At 40.6% G+C, this 22,045-nt stretch overlaps 1 protein-coding gene across 2 annotated transcripts in view; it reads left to right on the top strand.

Annotated features, from left to right (window-relative positions):
* Positions 1-20,170, top strand: part of GRXCR2 (glutaredoxin and cysteine rich domain containing 2) — a 61,597-nt gene extending 41,427 nt beyond the window's left edge. The window contains exons 1-3 of one of the 2 annotated variants that reach the window (XM_019663448.1): positions 7,311-7,709; positions 12,917-13,144; positions 18,746-20,170. In XM_019663448.1, coding sequence (XP_019518993.1) covers positions 7,374-7,709; positions 12,917-13,144; positions 18,746-18,928 — 747 coding nt within the window. In that variant the 5' untranslated portion in view covers positions 7,311-7,373 and the 3' untranslated portion in view covers positions 18,929-20,170. Of the gene's footprint in view, positions 1-7,310; positions 7,710-12,916; positions 13,145-18,745 lie in introns of those variants that run through there. The other variant, XR_002126333.1, reaches the window with a different exon arrangement.
* Positions 20,171-22,045: the final 1,875 nt, after the last annotated feature.

Below are 22,045 nucleotides of genomic sequence, written 5' to 3'. Positions count from 1 at the left end.
TCTGAAAAAAGTAAAAATCACCACTAATCACCTTATTAGAACCATTGTTAACATTTTAATGTATTTACTTTGAGTCTTTTTCTTGTATACTATATCCTGTATACTACATAGTGGATTCATGTAGTATATATCATGGGACAAAAAAATTATGTTATACCTTTTCTCACTTATTTGTATCATAAGTGTTTTTCCATATTATTGGGTTGTCGGAAAAGTCATGACACATTTTTGCAACAAAAAACATAGAAAAAATACGTCATGACTTTTCTGGCAACCCAAAATTTCAAACTCTCTGTAAATCTTTTAAAAAGGGCTGTGTAATCTTTCACATTGTGGAATTCCTGCTGTTGAACATTTAAGTTGTTTTTCATTTTTTCCCCATTATAAATAATGTTATGGAGAACATATTTAGCTATATTAATATTTTTTTCCATTTAAAATGACCTCCTTGGGAGTGCTCCCAACCATTTCTGGTTTGGCCCTGCCTGCTATGTATCAAGTTTTGTTCAAATAAACTCTTAAAAATTTTAACAGTTCTGGTGTCAGAAGAGGGAATTAAAGGAGACCCTCAACAGTCCCCAAGAACAACGGGCAGCCAAGTGTAGGTGTCTGTTGAGCCCCTTGAGCTCACTGTTTTCTCGCTGCTTCTGGAGGTTGTGGGTAAGTCCCTCTCAGATCCTGGATCCTTTGCCACAGCTTTTGTGTTACAAGCTTTTAGATTTTCTTGAGCATTTCTTTGCAGAAACTGCCAGAGTATGACTGGATCTGACTTAGAAACCGGACTGGGTCCAGGGTTGGACTGATTCCAACTTGAACTGGACTGGGTCCAGTGTGAGGTCCCAGTGTCTGGTGACGAGGATAAGACCTGCTGGGACACCCCATTCACTCCAGAGCCTGCAGGAGGTCTTCTGGGAAAACTCGCAGAAGCCAGCAAGATTTAAGAATTCTCACCACAGTCAGCTCTCTCAGATCTCTGTGGTGCCTGGTTGAAAGAGGAAGGTAAAATTTCACATTGTCTTTTCCTTTCCAAATTCAAATGGGCAGGAAAAAACATTAGTCATGGATTCTCTCTCTCCCAGACACAGCTATTGCCTTCTTGTTTGTCTTATTTTGTGTCCTGAGAACTTGGCTTGGCAACTGTCTGGTTTGGGGCCCACAAAATACGGCTGGACAGAAATGTGGGTTGCTGCGCGCTGTTTGTGCCCAGAGTCCTACCGACTATTGCCAGCTCTCAGTGGAATTTTCCAAGTCTTTCTTTCTTCTGGTTATCTTTGGGAGTGGCTCTGGAGCTTGGACAGGTAGTATCTTTTGCACCGTCTTTGGGGACACCTCTTGTGTCTGTGGGGTTGGTCGATATTGCCAGAAATATTAACTGTTTGTTGGGACTGAAACCTGGCCAGATATTCAAAAGGATTTTTTTTAAAAAGCAGTTCTATGGTTAGAAGTTGGCCAAATTGGAAGCTGATATTCGAAGTGTTAATAGGAACTTTTATTTATTTATTTATTTATTTATTTATTTATTTATTTATTTATTTATTTAAAAACCCCTTCTCTCTTAAGCTAAAATGAAACTATGTACCCAGAGGGAAAGGAAAACATTCTGAAGCTATTATGGAAGGATTTATTAAAACATTCTAAAGAAACACAGCTATGAATCTAGAACATTGGAATCTTTTGATTCCCATCTTACTTGAAGGCCTTCTTCCTGATATAAAGAAGCGAATTGAGGATAATGTAGTTGGCTGGCTGGGTCACCTTCTTGATGTCATTCAGGCTGCAACCCAATTGTTTGAGGAATTAGAAACAATTATACTTTTTTTTTTTTTTTACAATTAGAGTCTTGTAAGAAGAGAAATTTGTCTCTAGAAACAAATCAAAGTTCACCTATTCTTTTTACTAAATCCAAACCTCCTCTACCTCAAAGTGCTTGTACATATTATAGATCTGGATTTAGGTGTTGGGGGGAGGGGTGGAAAGGGAGCCCTTGTTGGGGAAATTACATCTTTTCTCTCTGTCTTTGAGATCTAAATGTTCTACCTGGTCTTCTCTAGAAACCCAGATCCATCCCTTGAAATGCAAACTTCAGGGAGGTAATTCTGATCAGAAAAAGAAACTATTTGGAAAATCAGTCAATGAGAAATTTTTAAAGTCTTTTCTACAAACATTACTAAAAACTTTAGCTACCTTAACTTATTCTATGTGTATACACCAGAAAAACAATTTGGATCAAGCTGTTCTTTTATTAACTAATGAATTTTGCGTTTTCATACCTGTCTCTTGGCTAAAAATTTAAAGCTAAAGTTATGATATCTCTGCATCTGCTTGTACGTTTATGTATGTTTACGTATGAATGTTGTAGATGTATGATATTTTTGTATCTCCAGATGGTATTGCCCAAATTAATTTGTAAAGAGCTGTATTTCATTGGCTTAAAGACAAACAAGTATTCACATAAATCAAGCATACTCTTAGAAATATGGAAACTAACCCAAATATTTTTCAAGTTCACGTGATCTAGGATAATCTTCAGTAAATAAAACTAGTTTAAGCTTGCTGGTCTATCTTTAGAGTAATTAGCATTAAATATTATACTTTTATTCTACCTAGATTTATTACAAGGCACATAAGCTTATGTTATCTCTGCTACAGAATTGTCAGCAAGAAAAATAACTTAAGATGATGGTTAGCTGTTTAAAGTCTCATGGGATTTTCATGAGTAACCTAAACAATTGTTAAGATAATTAAGTAGATGTAAGTAAGTTTATAAATGAACTTTTCAACACTAATTATGCTTTATGGTATGTCTACTTAAAATAGTTTCCAAAATCTGTTTGGTCACTTGAAATCTTAAAGGTATACTGAGATAAGTTAAACAATGGATATTCATTGACTATATAGATAATTTCTGAATAAGATAAAATACTGAAACAGATTTATCTACTTTTGGCTTCTTTTTACAGAGGAACTAAAAATATTTGGGTTTATAAGTAAATATGTTTTGTGCTAAATTGAAATTTTTACTACCAGGAAGAATATATACTTCTAGAAATTGTGAATTTTTTTTTTTTTAGCAATTTAAAAAATTTTTCTTTTTCTTTCTTTTTTTTTAAATTGTGGAACAGTGTGTTTTTCCAGTACCTATCAGCTCCGGGTCAAGTAGTTGTTTCAGTCTAGTTGTGGAGGGTGCGTCTCAGTGGCCCATGTGGGAATTGAACTGGCAACCTTGATGTCATAAGCACTGCGCTCTAACCAATTGAGCTAGCCAGCCACCCGTGAGATGTTTTTATAAGTTTTCCAATCCACAGAATGCTGCCTGCTGTTTTTCTCTGTTAACTCACAGGGAGACAATGCTCTTCACCTCTGGCAACTATCCCTGAGCCTACGGATAAGTCCCTACCTGCACAACAAAAGTTCTTAGACTTTCTTGCTAACGCAGTCTTAGATAACTGCTTCCGAATTCCTTTAGATTACTTATTGGCTGAGCCAGGAGGAGTCTGTGCCATAGTGAATACCCTCTGCTGTACCAGGATCGATGCCTCTGGGCTAGGAGCAAGTACAGAAATTAACAGACGAGCCACTTTGCTAAAACAGGATGATGCCCTTTCAGGTACATTCTTTGATTTACTTGATACCAACCGGTTTGGTGCACGTGGGGCCCTGGCTAAGGAGTAAGAACGAGTATACTTAAGTCTCTTGGTTTCATCCTCCTAACACTCATCACTGTGGTCTCCCTGGTGCACTGCGTTCTCCCAAAGGCCTTAAATGCATTTTCTGCAGCCACCCGTAGTACATCAGTTGGTCTCACTGCACTTGGAGAAACAGAAACAAGATGAACAATAAGATGAATAGCAAAAACACTTCGTTCACGGATCTGACATCATACCCTATAAGTTTCACAATGAGAGAAGAGCACCTTAACTTTGATGGTGACCGAGAATGGAGCTAATACCAAAGGGGGGTGTGTTAATGAAACAAGGAGGCCATTAACCTGATGTAGCTCTGTTGCCATAGCAACCCACCAAAGTCTAAAAGTTTTGATTTTGGCAGCCTCAAATCTAAGCCTGTAGGTGCCTCATGGTTACAAAATCAAAATGCTAAGGACAACCAATCACGAAGAGCCAGCTAGGCTTTTTCAACTATAGCCCATCAGTAATTTCCTTACTTTGCTTCCTCCTTTTCTCTCTGAGTCTCTCCCCAAGCTCCTGCTGGTGGAGCACTCCTCACCACGGTGGTCTGGTGCAGTGCTGCTCAAGTCGAATCCATTTTTGCTCAAATAAACTCTTCAAATTAAACAAAAAGAAATTATCCCCTTGAGAGAAATTATTGGTTTGAAAGGAATGGATTTTTTCATTTATATTTTCCCCTTGATTATCAAAGTGAGATAAGCTTATCATAGACAATTCAAATATCATGAAACTGAGAAAGAAGAAAAAAAATCATTCAGAGTCTTCCACCCTGGGGCAACCCATGTTAATGTTTTGACATTATTTCTTCTGAATTTATGCAGTTTTTTCTTTCTTAGTAAGGTTCAAGGATGTGAACATTTTTAAGGCTTTTGATAATACTACCAAAATTGCTTTTAATTTACCAATTTTATCCTCCTTCTGGAAGTATATCCTGAAAACACTAACATCTAAAAATTATCAAGTAAGCATAATTGTTTCAAAACTTCCCATGATTTTGGCCTGGCTCCCCCGGGTCTGTTCGTGATTATGAGAAAGGGGATAAAAAAGTATGTTTTTTATCATGTTATTTAGAAAACACATTGCCAGCTTTTGATTTCTTCACATAATTAAATGATTCTTTTTATATACTGAGGATCCCATTCAATTCAATTGTGTTGATAATTCTAACTTAATTTTAATTTAACAATTTTCAAGGTGGCAGAAGCATGATTGAGCAAAATGCATCAATACACAGGCTCCGGTTGCAGTGTTCACAGAAAGGCTACCTTTATTAATAGGGTACATTTCTTGGGCAACCGAAAATGCCCGTGTTACAGGCAGCTGTGGAAGTCAATTCACTGGTCCTTTCAGATGAAGATGGGCTATTGGTCACTTATTAATACCTGTTTCCTGGGATGAACAGAAGGAAATATTCTCCAACTTAGGGCTTCCCAATCTTTTTCACAACATGGCACACATAAACAATAATGATATTTGTTCCATACACTAGAGCAAATGAATGTGGCTGATGTAGTCAGAGGTGATAACCTGGACGCCTGGGGCCTCACCTGGCTGTCCTAAGGGCTGAGAGACCCATGTTTCAGCCTCCTGTAAACCATTCATGGTACATTGGGGCCAGCTCTGCATTCTAGGGGACCTAGAGGAATGTGTCGTCTCATGTTATAAAGAACATATCTTTCTTTTCTTAAAATGCTGTGTGAGTGTGTGTGTGTGTCTAACCTATTGCATTGATTACATAGGGGCCTTATAACTGTGAAATCCCTCCTTCGTAGAAATGTAGATTTTTTGGGGACAACTTTCTGATCCTATCTCTTCCCTATTCTCCACAAAAATATGTTTAACTCTTATTCCAAAAGTTTTACTTATTTGTTTTCTCTCACCTGAAAGTCACTCATCCTGCAATCAACTGGGTTCCATTATGTACCGAACACTTTTATAAACAGTGCGGGTAGAGAAAGAGTCAAGACAGATCCTGCCTCTGAGGCGCTCACAGTTTTGTGGAGGGGAACACAGGAATAGTAAGAGAAAACAAGCAACACGTAATGGCGGTAGGTCCAGAGTTCCATGGCCTTCTCCCTGGTGCAGGGGAAAGGCTTCCCAGAAGCAGTGACATTTGAAGTGTGACTTGAAGGAGGCGTAGAAGTTTGACATTTCAATCAGTAAACAGAACTGGATAAGAGACAGATGCCTGTGGTTTTGATAAACAGGTTAGCTCGTAGGGTGTGCCTTGAAGGCCAATTCCAGGCAGCACCTGAACCAATGACAGAGGCCAAGGCTGGAAAGGAAGTTAGGGTTAGGCTTCATGGACCTCTGCCTGCTGCATGGAAGGGTTAGGACTTTTTACTGCAGGAGATTGACATTTGCAGACTTGTGTTTTGGAAACATCATGCTGGCATCACAGTGGAGAATGGATGTGTGGGTGGGTGGGGAAGTCATTAGTGGGCTGCTGCAACTTTGAAAACAGAAGTGCCTGAGCTGGTGGGGAAGGATGAAAGAAGGCAGTGGTGATAGGACCCCTAGGCATGGCTGCAGGAGTACCAGAGACATCAGTTTGGGCAACTAAGTAAATGATGATGTCATTGACAAAGACAGAGGGAAAAGCTCACCCCCACCGTTCCAGCTCTTCAAATCCAACCCATCCTTTTAGATCCAACCCAAGAGCCCTTTCCTTTACAAGCCTTCTTTTTCCATTGTTGTCCCTTTAGGGACCACTTTTTTCCCAGCATAGCTATGCTGGGAGTCAGCAGTAGGCAGTTTGCTCCCTAAGCAGGAGGCTATTTCATATGTGTTAAGTCTGCTTCCTAAACTAGCTTGTAGGGCTATCATTCTCCAGTGCCACATCTCATGCTTCTCTGATATTCATCCCAGGGACTACGTCATGGTGGGCATTTAGGTGCTGTTTACGGTAGGCAGTGGAGCTTAGGGTTGTGCTTACACATGACTCTTAAATATAAAATAAACATAAATTGGAACTGCTGTGGTTAATGCAGCGGTAGAAGGCCCAGAATCCAGGACCTGTGTTTGGCATCCTCCTGTTTCAGACTCCATGAGACACAGTTTAAAAGTTTCAGCTTGGTAGACTCGCCATGGGTTTTGGAGTGAGACAGAACCAAGTTTGAATCCCTGCTCTGTCACTTTCTTAGCTGTAATACAGTAGATAAATGGGGAAACTGCTCCAAGCCTTACTTTCCCCTTAGTAAATCAAGGGTAATGCTTTCATTGTAGGGTTATTATAAGGATGAAGTAAGATAATACACATAAAAATCTCTGGCACTTATTGAAATGTTTATTAGGTCATACTGTTGGTCAGAATAACAAGACATTGGCTAGCTGATTGAGTAACTGATCCTCGTTGAACTGGTACTTGTTCCGTCAAAAAAAAACTACTCATGCTCAGGTTAAGAAAAACCAGGGCTGGGATGAGATTCTGGGTGATTTGAGGATTCAGAGGGGACACAATCTTGTCTTATGCTCCCTCCACTCCAATAACCCACAATTACCTGCCTTTGCATGAGGGTCTATCAATATTTAATGTGTGGTGTCAGTTGCTGTAAGCTGAGCATATCCCAGCAGCGACTTGAATTAATTATATGCAGGAGGAGAGAAAATAAAGTGCCTTTTTCTCAGAGCTCCCAAGTTTCACTGGCTACACTGAAGACTGGAAACCACTGGGGGAAAGTTCTGCTGATGGAGGACCCTGAGAAGAAACTCACCCAGCAGAGTGACGGCAAACCCCGGAAAGTACGATTTAAAATCTCCTCCTCCTACAGTGGCCGCGTGTTAAAGCAGGTCTTTGAGGATGGGCAGGAATTAGAGTCGCCAAAGGAGGAATACCCTCACAGCTTTCTCCAAGAGTCCCTTGAACCAATGGATGGTGTTTACGGGTCTGGGGAAGCCCCCAAGCCCCGACCCTACTCCCCTAAGCTGACTGCTCAAAGGATCAGCGTGTTTAGAGAGGGCAGTGCCTATACTTTGGCGGGCAGCCAGCCTTTCTTCAACGATTACAAGGCAAATGACCATAAGGTTGGTATTGTGCATGGTGTAGAGGCTTTAAGGACTAAAAAAGTGTGTTTGGAGAAGCACCTGAATTTTTCAAATTTGTATCATGCTCGGGTACCAACCAGGGCCGTAGGTGCACCACACGGGAAGTCGCTCTTTGAGTAATATTTCTGGGACAAAAATAACATGCTCGTTATTAGATCGGATTCAAATTCCATCCAGGGTAAAAAATTGTAATTGGGTCTTTGGCTGGGTTATTTTAGTAATTAAATTAAATAGACGTGCAGTGGTTTTCAAGTCACCAGACTGCCGTTTTAGAAAATTGGCAGCAACAGGTTGTCTTGTTCCCTGAAAGAGCTAAGTGTTTGAAGGAGCTCATTGTACCCCAGGCAATTATTCAGCTTTATCTATGTCTTGTTTTTTGTTTGTTTTTCCCCTTATCTCCCTCTTGCTGCCTGCTTTTAAAAAATGTCTGTTTGTCTGTTAGTTTATTTATTTTGTCTTTTCCATTACTCATTAGCATGAACACTGGGTAGGTGGGGTCCTGGCAAGAGAGGGTGAAAAGCAAACCAACCAGAGGGAATGTTACATGGGGAAGAAGTTTGAGCTAATAGTTCAGTTGAAACATGTATTTTATTTGTGGATTTTAATTTATCTTCCCCAGTACCATGGATAATCAAAAGCCCATACATGAATTTTTTTAAGTTAGAAGAGCCTGAAAAAATAGTACTGATTTCCAAAAGCTAATAGGAGATTTATATATATATATATATATATATATATATATATATATATATATATATATATAAAACCAGGTTATGAATGAATTGCACACCAAGATTTGTACTCCTCTTTAAAGTGTGAAATTCAGATAATTACTCTCTAATCATTTTTATTGGTAGTTTCCCAAGGAAATAGATAATATATCTGTAGCAGACAAATAATTGGCCTTGCTAGCATTGATAAAAGTATAATTGTGGCCATGTCTGCATTTATTAACTATAATGCCAGTGTTTTTTTGTTTGTTTTTAGAATTAAGGGGGCTGCAATGGACAGTTCCTCATGTGGAATGACTTATGTATTACAAAGCACTATCACATACTATCTCATTAGGTCTTCACTGCAGCCTTGAGAAGAAAGGCAAATTATGGTCATTCCTGTTTTGCAGATGAAGAGAATTGAGTGCCAAGTTGTTAAGGGAACCACCCAATATTGTAGAGTCAGAATAAGAACGTAGGCCCTTCTCAATACCCATGCTTTTTGCCCTATGGAATGCTCTTTTTTAGAGAATAAGATCATTAACAATAATGTTGATGATAATAATAAGTTATCATTTATTGAGGGCTGATTATGTCCTAGGTACCTAGCTATGTCTTGTACTTACAGTATCTCTTTCTACCTAAACTTTATTTGTAGGTTTAGAATTTACAGAGTTGTAGTTTATACAACACCATGTACAAGACCACAGTAGGTAATATTGGGCTGCTTGACCTTCATTAAGTCATGTGTCAAACTTGGCATTTATGTAAATGTATGATTAGGCACGGGTTTATAAAACCAGATAACTGAGTTTTCCTGGCAGCATGACATAGGCGGTTTAAACACAGTATCCCAGAGGTCATGTTCAGGGTTAGATTCCTGCCTGGTCCAGTTATCCTTGTTTTCTTTGTGTGCCTAATCGAATGCTACATCCCAACCCAGCCAGCCTCTAGGTATGAGAGTGGCCAGGATGGATTCATACAGCTCCATCCACTGAAGGAGGTTGTCAATATGGTATTTATGAAAAATAAGTAAATGAGAGCTAGGGAGCCATGAATTTTCAATAGTGAGCCCAATTGTAAAGTAACCCCTAGTAAGCATTGGTTATGAGGCAATTTGGGTAGCAGTTAAGCACAATAATTAAAAGGAAAGGCTCTGAACAGATATTTGTATACCCTTGTTCATAGCAGCTTTATTCACAATTGCATATACATACAATTGAATATTATTCAGCCTTGAAAAGGAAGGAAATTCAGACACATGCTACAACATGGATGAAGCCTGAACACATTATGCTAAGTGACATAAGCCAGTCACCAAAGGACAATTGTAGGATTCCACTCATATGAGGCACCTAGAACAGTCAGATTTATAGAGACAGGAAGTAGAATGGTGGTTGGCAGGGGCTTGGGGAGGGGAGAACGGGGTGTTACTGTTTAATGGGGACAGAGTTTCAGTTTGGGAATAAGGCAACGCTCTGGAGATCGGCGGTGATGGTGGTTACTCAACAGTGTGAATGTACTTAATGCGATTGAACTGTAGACTTAGAAATGGTTAAAATGGTAAATTTTATGTTATGTATATTTTACCACATTAAAAACAATTTATATATATACATATATATATATATATTTTTTTTAAAGCGAGGGCTCTAATGTCCGTTAAGCCTGGGCTTGATGTCCATTCTCCCCACTTACTGTGTGAGCTTGGGCAGGCCACTTAGTCTTGCTGCGCTTCAGTGTCATAATCTGTGAAATGAGGGTAATGAAAGTACCAGCTTACAAAGATTGTTGTGGTGATTAAAAAGCAATAATACATAAGAGGCACGTAGTATTGTTCCTGGCACCTTGTATACGCTCAGTAAACGTTACCTACCGTTGTGATAATCACCAGGTTCTTAGGGGAGAAATATGGAGTCTTTTCAGATTTTATGTGATGGATAGAGAAAGCAGTTACAAGCAATCAAATATTTTAAGGAACTGAAACTGATGTTTATATACAAGGTTCGCTTGAAAAATGGAAGGGAAAGGAAGGGACTTAATATTTACTGAAGGCCCACGTTATATATACTATGTAATTTCATTTTCACAAGAATTCTACGAGAAAATTTGACAAATTAGAAAAATGGAAGTTCACAGGGGTTGAACAACTTGCAAGTCTCACACAACTATCAAACAACATTTGAATACAATTTCAGCTCAGGTCTGCCTGCCTCCACAGCCCACTGAGTTTCTAGTATCCGGTCAGGTACTTCTGCATTTAAACAGAGAAGTGGGAAGATTTCAGGGTGGCTGAATAGCAATCTTGGCACGTTGCTGTAGACATCAGAGTATTTGTGACTGCTCAATCACATAGGGTACCATTCTGGGCACTATGAAAGGAAACAAAAAAATTCCTGCTCCATCCTGGCTCTCCATAATGTAAGAGTGGGTGTTCCTCATAGGCGATTGGATGTAATCAGATGATGTGAACTTTAGTTACACCTGGAGAGTTTCCTTAGACACAAGGAAGAACTTGGCTGTCAGGGTGACTGAAATTTAAACACACCTGAAGGGTGGTTTGGGACCGTCCACCTTTGGAATACATTAAAAATAAATTTACTTTCCTGGGTGCTTCAGATATTGACCAGCGTAGAGGCAGGAGGTTAAACCAAATGGCTGTAGACTTTTTTTTAGTATATTGAGAGTTGTGCCTTGAAAATAACCAGCTGTAGATGCGAGAAAAACTCCCTAGTTACTGAACCTCTTTGGCTATTACTTGAAGTGGAAATGGAACCTTCCAAAAGTGCCACCATCTTTATCTCCTGATGTTCAGAAACTGATAGTCCAGAGTGTGAAACAGGAACCCAGCATGCGTCAAACAATAGGAAATGGAAGCTGCCACATGATCCCTAGAAGAGAGGGAAAGAGAGCGGGGCCAGGCAGGAAGCTTGTGGCTTCATAAATAATTATTGAAAACTCTGTGGATGTTTCAAGGAAGATGCCAGGTTGTGATTACGTGCATGAGGCTTTAAATAGGAGATTGCTTAAGTGTAGTATGGACATAGATTTGGTTGATGCAGTTCTATAAAAGCAGGGTGAAATATTTCATTCTGAGGCATTTAGTTGAGTAGCACGATGATGCATGCACTACTAAAAGAACAGTCTTGAATAACAGCAGTAACAATGCCCACTGTTTGTGTGGCATCGTCAGCTTTTGCAAACCCTATTTTATGTATTCTTCATAGGTATTCCACCTCTAGACGACGATATAGTTAAGCTCAGGGATGAGAGTCAAAATATTTAATAGCTCAATCGTCCCAGCAGAGTGTTGGGCCAGGGTCCTGACATCTGGAGTCTGAACTCCTACATTACTGGTTTATGGGATTTTAGAGTTTCCCTGAGGAGAGGCTGGGGTAACAGGAGGGCACTCAGAGGTCTCAGGTTCTGAGAGGTCAGATGGCTCTCTTGTATCTCACAATGGGTGAGCAGTAGAGGTGGGATCCAGTGTTATGTTCCTTATAAGCTCTGGGAAGAAATATGTGTCCTTAATTAAGTGATCCCTAAACATTTACTGCTTCTCCAGTGTATTGTAATATTGTCCAATTAATCCTCAGCAAATGATGAACACATGAGAAATCCATGCAAGGAAACATACACTATTAATAACAATGCTATCAATGTATATTTATTGACATGAAAATAATTCATACTACAGAAATAATGAAAAACAAGCTATAACAATATATGTAAATATATTATATATTAATATATATAAATAAATTCAATTATGCCATATTTTGAGGGGGGACGTGCTTGTGAATAGTTAGTTCAGTGTAGGTGTTAAGCACATGGACATTAGAGTGAGAATTCCAGCCACAGGCCCTGAGTAACTGTAACCTTAGGAGTCATCTAACCTCACGGAGACTTGGTCTCTTCATCTGTAAAATGGGGAAATCCTAGCATCTACCTCATATGGATGTTCAGGGGTGATGGGGATGTCAGGCAATGTTTGTAAAATGCTTAGCACGATGCCTGACACACAATAAATGCTACCTACAATAATATAATAATGCTTAATAGATTGTATCTACCATTATTATTATTTATGCATAGAAAAATTTGGAGAGACATTTATTTTAAAAGAGTATTTCTTCATATTTGTTAAGCATGCATTGTACCTGGGCCCCCATCAGCGGCTGTGGTTGGTAGTCAGAATGGACACTCTGGGCCCTACCCTGCAGAGTCTTACACTCCAGATATATGACTAGTTCAGCCTGGGTCGGTTACCATGCACAGGAAGAAGGAAGGTGGCTGTCATAATTTTCAGAGAAAGCAAACAAACCAGGGGATGAGCTGTAGGTTTGCGGTCTGATTGGATCCCCAGTGCTGGATGGCAGATGTTCCTTCTGTCTTATTTCCTAGGGTGTTGACTAGGTCCTGCAGCCTGGCGATTGCTGGTGGAGATTCCATGCTCATTCTCCATTTTTCTAGTCCCCACCTATTATAGATTTTGGAAAGATCATCATCTACACGAATAACCTGAAAATCATTCGAACCCCAATGGACAAGAGAGACTTCATGAGGAAAATTCTCCAGAAGGAAGAAGAGGTGGAGGAAGAGTGCCTGATGAGCAAAGAAGAAATCTATGGAGACAACGACCACAACGATGGGCCCCTGGCAGGGACAGAAAGCACGTTCCCCCACAACCAGTACCCACAGGTGCGTCAGAGCCATTCACTGTCCCACGCAGAGCTGCCCCTACTGCAGTGGTCTTCAAGGTGTCTTGGTTGAGTACTACTTAAGTAACAACTTTCAACTGTGACTACTTAAAGACATCTACATAGTAAAGATGTGAAGGAATTTTAAGTTACTATATTTTAATGGTGCATTGTTAGCAATGATAATTGTAAGTTCATATTTCACACGATCCTCATTTTAATGTGTTTGGATGACTTCTTTTGAGATCTGATTGGGTATTTATTGTTTTCACTTTGCAGTGTGGCTGAGAACATCTTGCTCTAGACATGGAAAAAAAATCAACTCTGTCTTTTTCTTACGGGTTCGCTTCTATTATTGGTGTTATCGTCAATCCACACTTTCCGTGAAGAACTCTTATGAAGCCGCAGGTCTTTAGATTTTGCAGAGATGAGTTTGGTTAAAACTAAGCAATGTCATTTGTAAATCCACTAGACCAGGCACAAGTAATCTGCAATATGTTGCAATATGCTGAAAGTGAACGAATGAGCCAGGACACCATTGTCACTTTACGTAAAGTGGGGTCATTTTATGTCGCACTTATTTCAGGGTCCTTTGGGTACATTTTTCTGGTGATTGCCTGTCTCAGTAAGGGTGCCAGTGTCACCTGTTTATTAAAAATTAGTCTAAAAGTTTTTTTTTGAAAATATTATTAAACCATAATCTCTGGCCTCCTTGAGATAAAAACATGTTTTTCTCCCCACACCTCTTAGAGGCGTGTACTCCCCACCTTGGAAACCATTGGTCAGACATGTTCAGACAAGGGGAGGAGTGATGGTGTTCATTAGTTCACAGTGTGGGGTTGGGGATGGGAAAAGCAATTTTGATGAATTTAAGCTAAGAGAGTAAAAGCTTGGATGGCAGCAGAAATGAATTTTCTGTCTCTTTAGAGCCCGTCTCTTGGGACCTGAGGCTTTCTGTGGGACTCACTCTCACCTCCTATGGGTTGGTGTGACAAAATGGGCCAGAGGCTTCATTGCCCTTGACTGATGTCCCCACCCTGGGAGGGTTTAGGGGACAGGAACAGGAAGGTCATCATGACCAGACTCAGCAAAAGAATTGTTCAAGTTCTGGTCACTCTCATGTCTTTTCCCAACCTGACATTGCACTTGATCAAATATTTTTAAAATGCAAATATGATCATGTCACCCCTTCGTCACCCTTTCCCTCCACCCAGAACTTTCAATGGCCTCTTTTCACTTGGGATAAAACCAAAACTCCTCACTTGTTCTAGAAAGTGCTGTGTAGCCTGGCCACTCTTGGCCTCTTCAGCCTCACCTCTTACACATCTCTTTTCATTCTCTGTACCCCCGACACAGTGCCCATCTCGCCACCCCTCAGATCTTCTTTGCTGTTTCCTACCAGAGGCACCTTCCGTGTGCCTAGAATGTTCTCCAGATTCCCCACCGCCTGGCCCTCAGCCCCTGAGATCTCAGCGGAGGCAACACTCCCTCAGAGGGGCCTCGCCCTGGCTTCCATGAGGATAAAATTTCCAAGAAGGGGCCCCTCAGAGCACCTCACACCTCTCCTCGCAGTTGCAATCATATATTTATTTGTGCGATTATTTGGTTAATGTTTGTTCTCACCCACTAAGATTTGGTCTCCATGAGAGCAGGGGCCATGCTTCTGTTGGGTGTAACATGTTTAGTTGTTCCATGGACCCCACAATAGAGCCTGGCATATAAAAGGTGCTCAGTAAATGTTAGTTAAATGTTTGTGGAATGAATATTGGAATTTGGGACCAAAGTGCCAGCTGGTAAGAAGTATTCTTCCTCCGCCTTCTCTTGACCTTCTACATAGCATTATTCAGAACCTAGCATAACAGCAGGCAGACAACTGAAACAAGGTGATCCAAAGCATTCCCTTCCCGCTTTGAAATTCATTAATGCTATTCTTTTTCCTGTGACTTGTAGGGGCATATATTTTTCAGAAGAGGGCCAGAAATGTTCACATTGAAGCCTTGAATGAAAACGCAACCTAAGGCCTGATACAACAGTTACCTTTACATTCAATTGGTAGAGGTCCGTGTTTTTAGCTGTCATGCCATAAACCAGGACAGAGGTGTGCAGCAGAAAATTGCTGTGAAAGGTTACACTTCACTTGCCTGTCCTTTAAACTTCGTTTTAAATTGCTATTTGTTTACCCAATCTTTCATGCAGTAAATGCCCAGACAAGTTTATTCTAAAAAAAAAAAAGAGGGTCAAAGAGCCCCTTCTAACAGGGAACAGGGAAGCAGCGGGGACCTTGATGACAGAGCAGGACAAGGCTAAAAGCCAAGCCATGCTGAACCTCTGTATTAACTATAAAACAAAAGGAGAGGGATAATTGAATTCCGCCACAGCGAAACACGGAAGGGGAAAAAATACGGCCCTGTGTTCAGTGGATCTGAGACCATAAATCATGGGGCTTCTGTATGCTTTATGTGATCCTGCCTTTGAAATAATAGTAGTCATAATAATAATAATAAGTAGTAGTAATAATAATAATAGTAATAATAATAATAGCTGCCATTTATTGAAGGCCCCTGATAGCCAGGCACACCAGGCCCCGTGGTTTCCATGCAGAAGTCTGTTTCATTCTCACAAGGACTCTGAGCTAAGTATTATTAGTAATCTCATTCTGTAGCTGGGAAAAGAAGGCTCTGAGAAGTTAAATAACTTGCCAGAGGTCATCAGAGCCAGCAGTCAAGCCCAGGTTCACCAGACGGCCAACGTCATGGTCTTAACTACTTGCTAAGCCGCCTCCAAATTGGCGCTGGTTACCATCTTCAGGGCTACACAAGCCTTTGACTCTGCACTGAAAGCTGAGCCCCCTTTCCTTGGTCATGGTGCTAGTGAGAGGTGGTTTAAAGAGGTTTGTTGGTTCTGGAACCTAAGCTATGCTGTACAACTATATTCTAAGTCCTCTTAACTATTTTCTGAGAAGAATCTTTTCAAAATAAAGGGAATGGAAAACTGAAGCTTCTCTCCTAAATGCCTCGTATAGTGTAGAGGCTCAGTAAATACTTGATTTAATGGATCATTAAATAATTAAATGAGCACGCTGAGGGTGAGTGCCTGGGGAAGGGTGGTAACCCAGGGTAAGAATGAAAACTCCAGTGAAACCTCTCATAAGGTGTCAGAGAAAATTTGATAGATGATTTGTTGTTCTGTACAGCAGGCTCACCAGGTCATTTCATGCACCTTTCAATATTTGACCTGGCATTTTATACAAACTAATATTTGAATCATGTGTGTGGCATTATGGTAGGATTTTACTGTACTTTCTTTGACAACATTGACTTACACCATTAAAATCTCGCTGGGATCAAGTATAAAACATAAAAAACATGTGGATGTGGCAGAAATATGGACCATGGCAATTTGCTTTAAGAATATTTTAGAAAATATATTTATTTCAAATACGTTAAGGGAAAAAAACAAATTTCTCCATTGTTAATGTATTAAAACATGACAACAATCAATAAAACACCCCCAAAAGGGCACACAGACATTGTTTAGGTTTTTGTCAGTTGGATAATCACTTCCATTCCCTAACTCTAGAATAAATAAAATGTAATACCTTCTCAGGCACTTTCCAGCACAATGGAGCTATTTTGAGAACGTATGCCTCCCTTTTCAGAGATTATTTTTATTATTAGGGCATAAAAGAAAGCTGTGTTAGCTGGGTGGAGTCACCCAGTGGACCCCAGCTGTCTTGGTGGTTCCTAGAATTGAAGAACAGGAAGCATTCTCCAACCTTCATTGTTTTGTTTATTCATTTGGTACATATGTGAACAGGAAATATTGTGCCTGGCACTGGATGTCCAAGAAGTGATGGTCAAAGGGACTAGGTCAGAGAGCTTCTTGATTAGTCAGCAGGAGCTTTCAGGAGAGTATGAGACCTGCCATGCTTGGGGTCGCACAGGTGGGTGGAGCTCCTGGCCCAGAAGTGTGGGTGGGCAAGGCTTCCTAAGGGAAGTGCTGTTAAGATGACGCCTGAAAACAAGGAGGAGTTGGCTGGGTGGGGAGTAAGAAAAGGTCCCTGGAGACCAGCTGAAGAGAGACCTAAGAACAAGAGCCTGATGAAAGAAGTAACTAAAAATTTAGATCAGCTGAGGATATTGGGTTTTAATCTGAAGTTTATCTGTAAGGCAAGTGTTCATTAAAAGGTTTCTTGCGTGCTCTATATGTGGCAGTCACAATTGCAGGTGACTTAATAAGAAGATTGGTATCAGTAGGGACAACAGCCCACATAACCAGAGGCAGGGGTTCTCACTGATTCACGCCAGAGTTGGTGGGTGTCCGGACTAAGATTGTGGTTGTGGGGTGGAAAAAACTGGATGGATCTGAGAGATGTTTAGAAGGTGAAATGGACAGAACATGGTACTGGAGCCACCTGGTATAGCTCTGGTATCGCCCCTTATTTATTGGAAGGATTTTCGTCTATGCATGATCTTTGCACACAGGTGCAAAACAAAGGTTGCCTATTTCCTTATGATGTCTTCGGTGAAGAGCACGACCACGGACAAAGGGGCATTTTCTGGAGGGTGGGAGTTGAGGACTGGAGACTTACCAATAAGCCTTGGAAGTGAACTAACTGTTATGGAGAACCTATGATATGCCAGATAATATATTATGATACTTTCATATACTCTCTCATCTAATATTTCAGCTACTCAGAGAGGTAGGCATTATCACTCCCATTTCTCAGGTAAAGAAACAGAGATTTAGAGAAGGTAAGGGAACTGTCCAAGGTGCATCGCTGATGTCAGAGGCAAGCCTCAGCCCAGGCTACTGATTCCTGAGCAGAGCTCATAATCTGGGGGCCTTATCACAATTCTGAAAGAGGACAAAGCTAAAGTATCGCAAGAATTCAGAGCTAAGCTTCGAAGGATTATAACTTCGGTTCATTCATCCATTCAGCCTCTATGTCACACCAAACGGTCTTTTTTGAGTGCCTACTTTGGACAACTACAACGAAAGGCTGTGAACCTTTCGTTAGGAGCACTTAACTCTGGTGCTTGACGTCCTCGGATCAAAACTACCTCTTCCTCTTCCAAGCTGTGTGATCCCTGGCAAATAACCAAACCTCTCGGTGTCACGTTTTCCCGTCTGTAACAGGGATACTAATCCTTATACTGTCGCACTGGGATGTTGTGGGGATGAGATGGATTTATACAGAGAAAGCTCTTAGAACACAGCCTGGCACCTACTAGGCACGCTGCAAATGTTGGATATTAGTGTTTGGCAGCGAGGATAATTAAGTCCTTGCCCTTATGGAGCGTAAAGAAATAACGTGTCAGATGGTGACAAGGACAAGAAATAACATAAAGTCACAGAACGCAAGGCATGATAGCAGGGCGTGCTCTCTTAGAGGTGTCCCTCAGAGAAGCCCTCTTAGGTAAAACCGCTGCGATTATTCTGTACCTCGGGCCAGTTCTCTCAGCGGCATCTGTGGGGAGCATTTTCCTGTTATTCTGCCCCGGTCTTTGCGTCTTTGCGGCAGCCCAGTGCTATTTTGACCTGTGCGTGAACGATGGACTTGAACTGCTGCTGTCACTAAACCCTGACCCATCTCTTGCAGGAAGGGGAGCTTCCAGAGGACAACTGTTTTCACTGCCGAGGGTCGGGCAGTGCCACCTGCTCCCTGTGCCACGGCAGCAAGTTCTCGATGCTGGCCAACAGATTTAAGGAGTCCTACCGGGCCCTGCGGTGCCCTGCCTGCAACGAGAATGGCCTGCAGCCATGCCACATTTGCAGTCAATAGCCCGTGGCTTTGTGTGTCCGGTCTTATCTCATCCTCCCTACCGTGATTTCTAATAAACGACCTGCTCCTCCTCCTCTCCCTTTCCCAGCAAGGAAGCCACCGGGGCTGCGATCACTTCCACCACTGGCAAAACTCAATTATGTGATGACAGTTCATGAGGCTGGTAACATCTTGGTGTGCACCTAAATGGCAGAGGCGTGTGTGAGTTAGAGCCGGCTTTGAAACTGGTTCTAAAATTATCTTCCCAGGACCGTGTGCGTGTGTCTCCCTTGGCTTAGCTTAGTTTTCTCCTTGTGCTAGCGAACCAATAAATGGACACTTCAGGCAGCAGATTGAGAGTCATTTTCTGGTTGCAAGTTATTTCGCGAACTGATGCAGTGAGAAAGGAATGGAAAAGGCAGGTTTCTGATGAACCCAATTCCTGTTGCTTCTAATGCATTTCAAATCATCATTGGTCCAATTGAATTTTTAATTAAGCAGAAGAGGAAAGGGATGCCCAATGCCTGAATGCTCTATCAGGCCACTGAAAACAAAACAATATGTGTGTGCTTCGTGCTGAAGACAGGCCAGCTGAGGGCTTTCTTTCAAAGCCTTGAGTCTCTCCTGTGTGACGTGCTTGGGTAACAGTCACGCAGGCCACAAGCAATTCTCCTTCTTAGGATGAGATATTTCTGCATGCCTCCAAACTACTGAGGATATAAGCCAAGTCAAAGCTATTGATGATAAATTTGGTGCTTAAGTATTTGTGTGTGATATCCAGTCCCTGGATTATGACCAAATAAATAAATCAATTTTAAGTCTAAGATATAGCCACGCTCTCTTCATAAAAGACTGTGCACATTTTCTAGGTATCTATTGGAAACCTCTTAAAGAAAAACTAACCAAGGCTGATTTTTAGCAATTATTTTCTGCCATCTATGGATATACATAAGAAGGATAATTCTTTCCTCTTAAAGTTGGTTATAAAATTAGAAAGATACTTTCATTAATGAACTTTGGTAGCACTAACACCACTCCCTTTGAGAATAACCCTGCAAAATCTGCTATCTACTGAGAGACATTGCTTTTCTATGGTAATTATTTAGATTTTCAGAACGTAAGTTTTTCAAGATTTGTTTGTTATTCTGTAATATTCAGCTATTAAAATAATTCACCAGTGTAATGCTTTTCAGGCAATATGAATACTTCTAATAAAAAGATTAAAATATTTTTCGAAGACATGATCATTTTCCCCATCCTCACTTAGCCAAATAAATAATGATTTATTTGCTACCGACAATGATTGCTACCGACTTTCTTTGCTTCTGTACTTAACTATTCCCTGACGGTTTATGTTTTCTCCCAGCTGTTGACGCTTCTGTTTTTCCAGAATACCTGAAGCAGGAATAGTGTTGAGAGACCTTGAAGTGTATTCCTCTGCTTTTTGACGGGAATGGTTGATGACAAATCATATTAGAGCCCTGCCTATAGGACTTGCAGGACAATATTGCTAGATGCTTGATGTGCAGTGTTACTCAGTGGACCACCCTCCCTTTGGTACCTCATGGGAATTACAGTGTTAGTGGAGGAGACAGATGTGTAAATAGATAATTACAGTAGAGTGTGACAAGTTCTGGGACCGGGGGATTACAGAAAGTGTCTGAAGCATACAGAAGGAACACCTAATGTAGACTGAGTGGGGTTAGAGAGAAGAGGAAGAGGTGTAAGCAACGTTTCTTTCCCTTTCCTTCCCCTATGCTCTTAAGAGCCTTTAATACTTTTCATCCCATAATAAATACATTTACCAATGATTACATTTATTCAGTCAACAAGTATGTAATGAGCACTGGGGCTATATCAGTAGACAAAACGGACAAAATCCTGGCTTACATTTTGGTGGGGGGATATTGACAACATATATACATATATTTAGAGACAACTAAAAATATAAAATATAGAATAAAATATATTTGTATATGGTAAAACTATATATATAAAATGTATAATGTGTTAGAAAGGGATAAATGCTTTGATGGAAAATATTGGGTTGTCGGAAAAGTCATGACGCATGTTTGCAACAGATGGCACTGGTTCATTTTGGAAGTACTAGAGTCATTCGCATCTATGTTATCACTATGTCATTTGACAATTGACAGTTCTAGCTTCATTCTACAAAAAATTGAGTGATTTGGTTGAGATTTGGAGATTTTACAACAAGTTGAAGATGGAAGACCAAACTGTGCATTCTTGTCATATTTTACTGTTTTACTTCCATAAAGGGAAGAACGTGCATCAAGCTTGTGAAAAGTTGCATCAAGTTTATGGTGACAATGCCCTATGAGAACGTCAGTGCCAACAATGGTTCACGAAATTCCGTGCTGGTGATTTTGATCTCAACGACGCTCCTCGGTCAGCGAGGCCCACTAAGGTTGATGACGACAAAGTAAAGGCATTGATCTAGTCAAACCCATGTTACATGACATGAGAAATTGCAGAAACATTAAACATCCATCATTCAAGCATTCATGACCACCTGAAGAAGCTGGAATACATAAGGAAGCTCAATATTTGGGTTCCTCATGAATTCAAAGAAATTCATTTGATAGTGTGTATAAACATCTGCAATATGCTCATTAAATGTGAGGAAAACGATCTTTTTTTGAAGTGACTAATAACTGGTGATGAGAAGTGGATTGTTTACAACAAGGTGGTGCGCAGTCTTCGTCCCGACATGATGATTTGCCTCAAACGACATCGAAAGCAGACATTCATCAGAGGAAGGTTATGCTTTCAGTGTGGTGGGATTTTAAAGGTGTCTTGTTGTTTGAGTGCCTACCAAGGAACCAAACAATCAATTTTAATGTGTACCGTCAGCAATTGGACAGTTTAAACAAATCCATCATCCAGAAACGTCCAGAGCTTGTTAATTGTAAAGGAGTTGTGTTCCACCGTGACAACGTGAGACCACACACAAGTCTGATCACCCGTCAAAAATTATTGGAGCTTGGATGGGATGTGTTGCCACACCCACCATACTCGCCTGACCTTGCACCATCAGACTTCCACTTGTTTCGCTCTCTTCAAAACTCCTTGCATGGAGTAACATTCAATTCAGATGAAGCTGTAAATCAGCACCTT

Source organism: Hipposideros armiger, unplaced genomic scaffold, assembly GCF_001890085.2.
Source record: "Hipposideros armiger isolate ML-2016 unplaced genomic scaffold, ASM189008v1 scaffold_11, whole genome shotgun sequence".
Classification (NCBI taxonomy): Eukaryota; Metazoa; Chordata; class Mammalia; order Chiroptera; family Hipposideridae; genus Hipposideros; species Hipposideros armiger.
The sequence above is the reverse complement of the archived record's forward strand: the minus strand, read 5'-3'. Positions and strand labels throughout refer to the sequence as shown.